General features: G+C 43.8%; 1 protein-coding gene across 1 annotated transcript in view; it reads right to left on the reverse strand.

The window, feature by feature from the left end:
- LOC126176097 (rotatin) overlaps positions 1-12,014 on the reverse strand; it is a 443,859-nt gene that overhangs the window by 208,159 nt on the left and 223,686 nt on the right. Inside the window, 1 exon segment of the mRNA XM_049923237.1 lies at positions 10,544-10,734. Coding sequence (XP_049779194.1) covers positions 10,544-10,734 — 191 coding nt within the window.

Genomic DNA, 12,014 nt, shown 5'->3' on the forward strand with positions numbered 1-12,014 from the left:
GGAAGGGGGAGAGCAAATGTGCCGAATACCGAAGCGCCTACAAAAATCCTGGAAGGTCTGCGAAATAAACTGCGGTCCATTGTCCGAGACCAGGGTAATTGGCAGGCCCTCCACAGAAAAGATTTTGGCGAGTGCCTGGATTGCAACTTCGGAAGTGGTTGAGGAGCAGCGAACCACATATGGGAATCGGGAATAAGCATCAATGACAATGAGCCAAAAGCCATTGAGAAACGGGCCCGCAAAATCGATGTGAACACGTTCCCATGCCTGGGTTGCCGGCGCCATGAAAAGAACGCTGCCCAGGGAGAGGCTTGTTGGCTCGCACACTGGGAATAGGCTGCCACGAAGTGCTCAATTTCTCTGTCAATACCGGGACAGTACACATGTCTGCGATCCAAGGTTTTAGTACGGGAAACACCCCAGTGTCCCGCATGTAATAACGTGAGGACCTCCTTCCGTAAACTGGCAGGAACAACCACGAGAGGTGCAGCATCATCGGTAGCCAGAAGGAGAACTCCTTCCAAGATGGAGAGGCGGTCTCGTAGAAGAAAATAATTACGAAGAGGGTCAGAGGCCTGGCCCGGAGGGCGGGACGACCACCCCTGCTGAATGAGGCGCACTATTTGCCATAGAACCGGGTCCGCCGCCGTTTCCTTGGCGACTCGAGAACCAGTGATCGGAAAGTCATCAACCGCTTGGCGGGACGCCACATCCAATTGAAAACACATAACATCCTCCCGATCGAACGTAGGATCCGGGCCCACCGGAAGACGGGAAAGAGCGTCGGCGTTGGCATGCTGTCCCGTAGGGCGAAAATGAATGTCATAATGGTACTTAGAGAGGAACAAGGCCCAGCGCTGTAGTCTGTGGGCCGCCCTATCCGGAATCTGAGAGGCGGGGCCAAATAACGATATTAACGGCTTATGGTCAGTGATTAACTGAAACTTCGTGCCATACAAGAAAGGGTGAAACTTGGTAACAGCGTAGACAATGGCCAAAGCTTCTTTTTCCACTTGGGAGTAATGGGCCTGCGCGGGACTGAGCGTTTTAGACGCAAACGCCAGTGGTTGCTTGGAACCATCTGCGTTGCGATGGGCCAGGACCGCCCCCACCCCATACTGCGAAGCATCGGTAGCCAGGACCAACGGCTTATGGGGATCAAAAGTAGCCAAACAAGGGGCTGATGTGAGGAGGCCCTTCAACGAGGTGAACGCTCGCTCGCATGCAGGCGACCAATCAAAAGGAACACCCTTGTGCAGAAGGCAGTGCAGGGGGTGGGCGATAGTGGAAGCCCTGGGAATGAACCGGTGGTAATAGGCGATCTTGCCTAAAAAAGCTTGTAACTCTTTCAGCGAAGAGGGCCGAGGAAGGTTGACGATACCTTGGACCAAACTTCCGGCCGTAACGGCCGGATTGTACCGCTCGCACGTCGTCCACCCCGGACGCGGCCGTGCCGCCCTGAACCTCCGCGACGTCGCACCACGCTTCCAGCTGTTGACCTGCTGCGTGAGAGACTTCATACGATTGAGCAATGGACAGGACTTCCTCGAGGGAAGGGTCTTCTAACTGTAGGGCCCGTTGCCAGACCTCCCTATCAGGGGCCGAACGAACAATGGCGTCGCGGACCATAACGTGGGCATACGACTCTCGCGACTGCTCTGTGACAAAGTGACACTTGCGACTAAGACCGTGCAGGGTAGCGGCCCACGCCCGGTAAGACTGATGGGGCTGTTTCTTGCATTGATAGAACTCGACCCTAGCCGCCACAACATGCGTGCAGCGGCAATAATAGGAAGACAGCAATGAACACAACGCGTCAAAAGACAAGGACGAGGGTTCCTGCAACGGCGTGAGCTGGCGCAAAATGTGATACAGCGAGGGAGATATCCAAGACAAGAAGAGAGCACGACATACCTCGGCATCGGCAACATGAAACGCCTGGAAATGCTGCCGAAGGCGATGCTCATACGCTTCCCAATCCTCCGCCGTCTCGTCATACGGGGGAAAGGGAGGAGGGAACTGTGCCGGAGCAGACGGCGTGGAGAGCAATGCCGGAAGCACTTGTTTCATGGTGGCCAAGAGCTCCGTCTGCTGCGCAACCAAAACTCGCACCAAATCCTCAATGCCGTGGAGAAGATGCGAAACCGGAACAACGACGCAACACGCGAAAGGACGACCTTACTCGTCGCCAATTGTGTAATAACACTGTTCACACACTGCACTTTCTGTGGATCGGGACTGTATCCTGGGCAGGCGCGATGATCACTGACTGGGCCGGCCCGTGCTGCTCGAGTTGTTGTTGTTGTTGTTCAGCCGGCAGAGGTCGCGTCCGAATTCTCGCGTGCCCTCTGGTGGACGGGACTCTACTTGCAGCCACAACCGTCCGTGACGCGCCGTGCCATTTTGCGCATCCCGCAATCTGTTTGGTGGCTACTGCATCCATGGTGCACAGTCTCAGTTGAAAGTTGCCTATCTAATGGCTTCCAGGGAGAGGAAAACAACTGATTTTCAATATTTCATATAATTATTGACTCCATCTAAAATGTAAAATGTTGTCATAATATATTCATTAGGAGGTATAATCTTGTGTTAAAGGTTTGACAAAATAAGACAAATATTACAGTTAGAAACTGTGTATACCATCTTGAGGCTGCAGAACTCATGGTGCAGAAATTAACTAGACTATATTCATTCAGAATTTGAGACAGACTACTCAGTGACTTCCAACAACCATTACACATAACTTCAAATCTTTACTTTTTCTCCCACAAAATGATGAGGAAAAAAGTTTATGACTTACTACATTTTCTATGTTCATGGAGTAAAACAGCAGCATCAGGCATGATGTTTTAATTTATTACTCCTTTACTGCTAGCTCTATTTGATACACATTTCGCAACACTATTCACATGTACAACTGAATTTACATGCCAAATTATATCACCGTACAGCATATAGTTCAGGAGATATGATGTTTTATTCATGGGTGTTTGAATCAGTGGTGAGGGTTTACCGGTCATATCTAATGTGTAAAGTCTAATTAATAATACTGTGATATTAATTTTAATAATGTCATCTATCAGTCAGATCATTTACAACTTCACCTTAATGACTAGGGTAGAGTAGTGATAAAATCTTCATTTTCATTCAAATGTGGACAACTTTCTTAAGAAATTAACTAAATCTGATAAAATACTTTATTGTAAACAAAATGTTCAATCCCTTCATTGATAATTTGTGGGATTTGATTGATTCTACTTCAATACTTCTAACATTTTCATCTGATGGGTTTGCCTCATGGTTGAATGCATTGACCATTTCCACTGTTTACTCTGGAGACTAATCAGGATCAAGGGTGGTGAAGTTGACAGAACAGGAGACAGGTACCATAAATGAATTTTCAGTTTTTGTAAAGCAACGTTAGATATATCACAACTGACAGTCTGATATTTACAAAACTATATGGAAAGAATAGACTGCTATTCATCACACAGAGGCGGCTCTGAGTCATAGACAGGTACAACAATGAAAAAAAACTGTTAAAATATTAAGTTTTCAGACAATGTGCTCCTCTTAAAACATAAAACAAACACTCATTCACACAAGCACAAGTCAAACATTCATGGCCATTGTCTCCAGGCACTGGAGCCTGACAACTACAGTATCTGCTTCTGATGTGAATAGCAATCCATATGGATGGTTGGTGCAGGAAAGGAGGAGGCATGGGACGAAGAAGAAGAGGGATAGCACAATAGGGGTGGGGGGAGATGCTATGTTGCCCGTGGAGATGTGCAGGAATGTGGTGGGGATAGGGCTGATAAGTGCATTATCAAGAGGCTGTGCTGAGGGGTGTGGGGCAACACTGCAGCCCTATCTTGTCCTTATTTAGTCTCTGCACCCTACATGCTTCTCCCCTGCTATCCATCCCCTTCCAAATCCATGCATCCTCCTTACCCCATCAATCACCCCAGCAGATTGCTGTTCACGTTGGGTGCAAGTGTGGTTGCAGACTGGCTCCAGTGCCCAGAGACAGTGGCTCCGTGCATGTGTGTGCAAGCAATTGCATGCATGTGTCTTCAGTTTCAGAGGAAGGACTTTGCTCAAAATCTTAATATTTTAGCAGTCTTTTTCAATGTGCCTGTCCATGACTCAGCGCCTCCTGTATGTGATGAGTAGCAATCTATCCTTCACATATTGTCGTTATTCCACCCAGGATTCCCCACTGTTTGATATTTATAAAACTATTGAAAGAATACCGAAATCCAAATACATAAAATACAATTAAATATAACATAATACAATTACTCATAATATAATACAACAGTACATATAATAAAAATACATATAAAATATTAACCTTTCCACCTTTATTTTCTCAGGTTTCTTTACCTCGCGCACTGCAGGCATCATCAATCACGTCTTTCCTTATCATCCCCTCCAGTAAGTCTCCCCTGACCAGGTTCTGGGCAAATTTTCCCAAGTCTCCCCGTTTCCTAAATCTTATCAGTCCTTTCCATTCAGCCTTCTTCCTTTCCCTACAAACAGGAGGAGGAGAAGCCATTGGGTCTGAAAACTTGTGCATTTCCACATGTTTTCTTCTGCCTCCACATGGGGAGTATATGTCTTATCGTCTATACTATAGTTTCAAACATTGATTGTTCTCGTTAAAATCAAGATACAGCACTTTGGCTTCAGAAGGGCCTCTGACATAGACAGTGATTAGAAAAATACACATCATTCTCTAAGTGTGGTTATAATTTTAATTTATCACAAATGTAAACTTTTTTAAGCAATAAAGGCTTTCCCAATACACCTTGCATAACTGATAGCTGCAAGAGTGTGGAAAGATACTCCATGTGATAGATCTATGAAAGAGAGATCACAGTCAGTTCTAAAACTTAATCTTTCAGTGAATGTTTCAACAGCTTTGGTCTCTTCTTTTCCATAGTACTACCAAAATAAGTGTAAAATGACTAGTTCTGAATGAGAAGTAAATTCTTTCTTATATTCTTTTTAAATACATTTATGTGCAAAATTTATGTTATAAGTAAAACAATGGAAAATCCAGGATGGAATATGATAATATTGTGAAAAGGATAGTTGCTACTCACCATATAATGGAGATGTTGAGTTGCAGATAGGTACAACAAAAAAGACTGTCAAAAGGTAAGCTTTCGGCCAACAAGGCCTTCATCAGAAGTAGACAACACACACGGCAGCCAGAGACAGTGAGATCGTGTGTGTGTGTGTGTGTGTGTTTTTGTGGGTGGGGGCGCGAACCTGTGTGCGTTGGCTATTTCCGATGAAGACCTTGTTGATCCAAGGCTTATTTTCAGACAGTCTTTTTGTTGTGCTTATCTGCGACTCAGCATCCCCGCTGTATAGTGAGTAGCAACTATTCTTAACATAATATTGTTACATTATAAATATGGCAAAATAAATATGTAGCTTACTGTATTTAATTTCACATAACTCTCACCTCTCAAATGTTTTTCTCAGATATGTGGATCAATTCTAATCAAAAACTGGCTATCTTCTACAACATAATGTACAGTTGCCCCCTGTGTGAGAGAAGACTGACCCCATTTAATAGTACAAAAATTATTTTTATTTATTTTTCCCATTGCTCCTTACTGAGATGAGGTAGCCAGCTTGGACACTGGACAGCCGCCCCAGCTGCATGCTTTCAGTGTGGAATGCCGTGGAATGAAATTTCCAACAGTGAGGAGTGCTAACAGGGTGTGCTTTCAGTGGACTTTGTTCAACCTCCTCTTTCAAGGGACTATGTGGGAGCACATCACTTTCTTGCCATCCAATGCTCGTCCTGTTAATACCCACATTTCCAATTCTCCTATTGAATGCTGTCACCTTCCATGGGAGGAACTTAGAGAATATATATATATGTATATTCCCCTCCCCACATCAACCCTTCTCTTGCACTGATTGTTTTCCCACCTTTGGAAATAAACTTTTATTGGGATCATTGTTTAGAAGTTGCAATGTCATTCATGATATGCACCACCTGAATCCGGATGCACACTCATGAGCTGCTCGTGTTCCACCTATATGATAATGATCTTCAAAGGAATAGTATGTCTACATCCTCATGGTTATTTTTAATTTTTCTTTCTGTTTCTTTCCTACAACAATATTCCAACATATTTCCATAGTTTCCTTCATTGACACAAAGCATATTATTTTTACCCAGTTTCTAAGAGGCTGTGTCAGAACTCATGCTTTTCCCAATAAATCATCACATTCCCACACTGCCTTTGTAGCACTTTGATGTACAGTTAATTTGTGGATTTTAATTGAATATAATAATGTTTGCATCCCCCTGCCACCATGAACCATGGACTTTGGCATTGGTGGGGAGGCTTGTGTGCCTCAGCGATACAGATAGACATACTGTAGGTGCAACCACAACAGAGGGGTATCTGTTGAGAGGCCAGACAAACATGTGGTCCCTGAAGAGAGGCAGCAGCCTTTTCAGTAGTTGTAAGGGCAACAGTCTGGATGATTGACTGATCTGGCCTTGTAACATTAACCAAAACGGCCTTGCTGTGCTGGTACTGCGAGTGGCTGAAAGCAAGGGGAAAATACAGCCGTAATTTTTCCTGAGGGTATGCAGCTTTAATGTATGGTTAAATGATGATGGCGTCCTCTTGGGTAAAATATTCCAGAGGTACAATGGGAGCAGGGAATGAAAGAGGAAGCCGCCTGGTAGAATTTTGCACAGAACATAACATAATCATAGCTAACACTTGGTTCAAGAATCATGAAAGAACATAGTATAGGTGGAAGAGGCCTGGAGACACTGGATGGCTTCAGATAGATTATATAATGGTACGACAGAGATTTAGGAACCAGGTTTTATATTGTAAGACATTTCTGGGGACAGATGTGGAGTCTGACCACAGTCTATTGATTATGAACTGTAGATTAAAACTGAAGAAACTGCAAAAAGGTGGAAATTTAAGGAGATGGGATCTGGATAAACTGAAAGAACCAGAGGTTGCTTAGTGTTTCAGAGAGAGCATTAGGAAACAATCTACAAGAACGGGGGAAAGAAATACAGTAGAAGAAGAATGGGTAGTTTTAGAGAGGAAATAGTGAAGACAGCAGAGGATCAAATATGTAAAAAGATGAGGGTTAGTAGAAATCCTTGGGTAACAGAAGATATATTGAATTTAATTGATGAAAGGAGAAAATATAAAAATGCAGTAAATGAAGCAGGCAAAAACGAATACATAGGTCTCAAAAATGAGATCGACAGGAAGTGCAGAATGTTTAAGCGGGGAAGGCTAGAGGAAATGTAATGGTGTAGAGGCATATATCATTAGGAGTAATAGAGATACTGCCAACAGGAAAAGTAAAGAGACCTTTGGCAAAAAGAGAACCTCTTCTATGAATATCAAGAGCTCAGATGGAAAACCATTTCTAAGCAAAGATGGGAAAGTAGAAAGATTGAAGCAGTATATAGAGGGTCTATACAAGGGCAATGTACGAGGGCTATCCACAAAGTACATTACGTTTTGGAATTAAAAATAATTATATACGGATGAAAGCCACACTTAAACACTACTTTTCTACATAGTTGCTATTTAAATTAAGGCATTTATTGTAGCGATGGACGAGCTTGGAAATTCCTTCGTCGTAAAATTCGGCCGCCTGCGCCATCAACCACGTGGTTACCTCTTTTGGGACAGAAAAGGTGTGATTTTTGTGGATTTCCTGGAAAGAGGAACTACAATAAACTCTCAAAGGTATTGCCAAACTCAGCACAACCTCAGAAGAGTAATACAAAACAAGCGCAGGGGAAATTTAGGCTCAAAGATCTTGCTGATTCACGACAACGCCCGGGCCCGAAACGGCAAATGCCACTCGTGAAGTTCTCAAATTTTTTAAAGTGGGAGTTGTTTCCTCATCTGCCGTACAGTCCCGACCTGGCACCGAGCGACTTCCACTTATTCCCAGCAATGAAGAAGTGGTTGGCTATGCAATGTTTTGATGACGACGCACAGCTTCAAGAAGAGGTAACCACGTGGTTGAAGGCGCAGGCGGCTGAATTTTACGACGAAGGAATTTCCAAGCTCGTCCATCGCTACGATAAGTGCCTTAATTTAAATGGCAACTATGTAGAAAAGTAGTATTTAAGTGTGGCTTTCATCTGTATATAATAAAAAAAAATTCCAATACTTTATTTATTTTTAATTCCAAAACGTAATGTACTTTGTGGATAGCCCTCGTACTTGAGGACAATATTATGGAAATGGAAGAGGACATAGATGAAGGTAAAATGGGAGATATGATACTGCGTGAAGAGTTTGACAGAGCACTGAAAGACGTAAGTCGAAACAAGGCCCCAGCAGTAGACAACATTCCATTAGAACTACTGATAGCCTTGGCAGAGCCAGCCCTGACAAAACTCTGCCATCTGGTGAGCAAGATGTACGAGACAGGCGAAATACCCTCAGGCTTCAAAAAGAATATAATAATTCCAATCCCAAAGAAAGCAGGTGTTGACAGGTGTGAAAATTACCGAACTATCAGTTAAATAAATCACGACTGCAAAATATTAACACAAATTCTTTACAGACAAATGGAAGAACTGGTAAAGGCTGACCTTGGTGAAGATCAGTTTGGATTCTGTAGAAATATTGGAACACGAGGCAATACTGACCCTACGACTTACCTTAGAAGATAGATTAAGAAAAGGTAAACCTATGTTTCTAGCCTTTGTAGACTTAGAGAAAGCTTTTGACAATGTTGACTGGAATACTCTCTTTCAAATTCTGAAGGTGGCAGGGGTAAAATACAGGGAGCAAAAGGCTATTTATAATTTGTACAGAAACTGGATGGCAGTTACAAGAGTTGAGGAGCATGAAAGGGAAGCAGTGGTTGGCAAGGGAGTGAGACAGGGATGTAGCCTATCCCCGATATTATACAATCTGTGTATTGAGCAAGCAGTGAAGGAAAAAATAGAAAAATTCAGAGCAGGAATTAAAATCGATGGAGAAGAAATAAAAAGTTTGAGGTTTGCCGATGATATTGTAATTCTGTCAGAGACAGCAAAGGACCTGGAAGAGCAGTTGAACGGAATGGGCAGTGTCTTGAAAGGAGGATATAAGATGAACATCAACAAAAGCAAAATGAGGATAATGGAATGTAGTCAAATTAAATCAGATGATGCTGAGGGAATTAGATTAGGAAATGAGACACTGAAAATAGTAAAGGAGTTTTGCTATTTGGGGAGCAAAATAACTGACGATGATCAAAGTAGAGAGGATATAAAATGTAGACTGGCAATGGCATTGCAAGCGTTTCTGAAGCATGGACAGTAAATAGTTTAGACAAGAAGGGAAAAGAAGCTTTCGAAATGTGGTGTTACACAAGAATGCTGAAGATTAGATGGGTAGGTTATGTAAATAATGAGGAGGTACTGAATAGAATTGGTGAGAAGAGAAATTTGTGGCATAACTTGACTAGAAGAAGGTATCGGTTGGTAGGACATTTTCTGAGGCATCAAGGGATCGTCAATTTAGTATTGGAGGGAAGCGTGGAGGGTAAAAATCGTAAAGGGAGACCAAGAGACTAAAACACTACGCAGATTCAAAAGGATGTAGGTTGCAGTAGGTACTTGGGGAAGCTTGCACCACCACAACAACACCAACAACAATATTTGGTTGAAAGATAGCACTAACACCCAATTACATATATTTACATTAATGTGACCACCACCTATGTTTGATGTCAATATGCAGAAACCATTCACAGATGGCAGGTGGCAGCACTAGCAGTGGAGAGTAGAGAAGTCATGTCAGGGTGACATGGAAAGCAGTGCAGTCATTGTCATAGTGCAGAAACAGAGTGATTTATCTGATATCCAGACCACTTGTACACTTGACTTTTTGCCTAGTGTCAGCTTTGCAAACTGTTTTTATTACAACGGTTTCTGTGCAAGAAACAAAATTTCACATCTCTACTAACAAGGATGTTGAGTGTCTAAGGTCTGCACAGGGCGACAAAATCCTACAAACTCATAAAACAGTCATAGATATACTGGAACTCTGATCACTTACGGAGATGTTATAATACAAATAAAAGAAGAAATTCAGTACAAAAAATTAGAAAACCTGTCACATGTATGAGATGCACGTATCAGGTTTCTCACATTATTTTGTCTGACACCTGTACCAGATGACTTTAATTCTAGAAACACAAATAATATGTTATATCCCAAGCATTCACAGAACCAATTTCCACCTCTACGGTGAAGAGGGAAAAAGGAAATGGAAGGCATGAGGTCCTTTTTAGGATAGATGGAGGGACAAGTTTAGAACAAAGTTCCAAAAGAGAAAGCACAGAAGAGTGGAGCAGAAACTAAATGTAAAATATATTATCACGTGAAACATTCATTACTATTTTCAGTAATTTGTAATTTTCAAGATAACAATTACTGTAATTATAGATAACATAAAACTGTCACACACACACACACACACACACACACACACACACACACACACACATACAGACCTACCCGAGTACAGAAGCAGCTTTGCATGTAGATTGAACAACCGCAAAATCGTAGCAAGTAAATGTTCATCTTCAGGTGATGCTGGTGTTGCTGATAGAAATCTTGAAAATGTTTCAGTCCAAGGGAGCCCTTTAAGCTCATCTATTCTACATTTGCTTTCTTTGTGAGGCAAGAGCAGCAGCAAATTAAAGTATCTGTGAATATAAATCAAGAATTGCCATTAAACTAACAACTGAGTATTGTTAAAAGCTAAAAGGATTTAAAACAATTTTAGCTTTGATAGCATTATATTTCAGAAATGATTTATAGCCACAGTTGTTACAGAAGTTCAAATACTTCTAATTTTGTCTGCGTATTAAATATGGGTTTTTAACATCAATATATTACTGAAATACACTCCTGGAAATGGAAAAAAGAACACATTGACACCGGTGTGTCAGACCCACCATACTTGCTCCGGACACTGCGACAGGGCTGTACAAGCAATGATCACACGCACGGCACAGCGGACACACCAGGAACCGCGGTATTGGCCGTCGAATGGCGCTAGCTGCGCAGCATTTGTGCACCGCCACCGTCAGTGTCAGCCAGTTTCCCGTGGCATACGGAGCTCCATCGCAGTCTTTAACACTGGTAGCATGCCGCAACAGCGTGGACGTGAACCGTATGTGCAGTTGACGGACTTTGAGAGAGGGCGTATAGTGGGCATGCGGGAGGCCGGGTGGACGTACCGCCGAATTGCTCAACACGTGGGGCGTGAGGTCTCCACAGTACATCGATGTTGTCACCAGTGGTCGGCGGAAGGTGCACGTGCCCGTCAACCTGGGACCAGACCGCAGCGACGCACGGATGCACGCCAAGACCGTAGGATCCTACGCAGTGCCGTAGGGGACCGCACCGCCACTTCCCAGCAAATTAGGGACACTGTTGCTCCTGGGGTATCGGCGAGGACCATTCGCAACCGTCTCCATGAAGCTGGGCTACGGTCCCGCACACCGTTAGGCCGTCTTCCGCTCACGCCCCAACATCGTGCAGCCCGCCTCCAGTGGTGTCGCGACAGGCGTGAATGGAGGGACGAATGGAGACGTGTCATCTCCAGCGATGAGAGTCGCTTCTGCCTTGGTGCCAATGATGGTCGTATGCGTGTTTGGCGCCGTGCAGGTGAGCGCCACAATCAGGACTGCATACGACCGAGGCACACAGGGCCAACACCCGGCATCATGGCGTGGGGAGCGATCTCCTACACTGGCCGTACACCACTGGTGATCGTCGAGGGGACACTGAATAGTGCACGGTACATCCAAACCGTCATCGAACCCATCGTTCTACCATTCCTAGACCGGCAAGGGAACTTGCTGTTCCAACAGGACAATGCACGTCCGCATGTATCCCGTGCCACCCAACGTGCTCTAGAAGGTGTAAGTCAACTACCCTGGCCAGCAAGATCTCCGGATCTGTCCCCCATTGAGCATGT

The sequence above is a fragment of the Schistocerca cancellata genome, chromosome 1, assembly GCF_023864275.1.
Source record: "Schistocerca cancellata isolate TAMUIC-IGC-003103 chromosome 1, iqSchCanc2.1, whole genome shotgun sequence".
NCBI classification, from domain to species: Eukaryota; Metazoa; Arthropoda; class Insecta; order Orthoptera; family Acrididae; genus Schistocerca; species Schistocerca cancellata.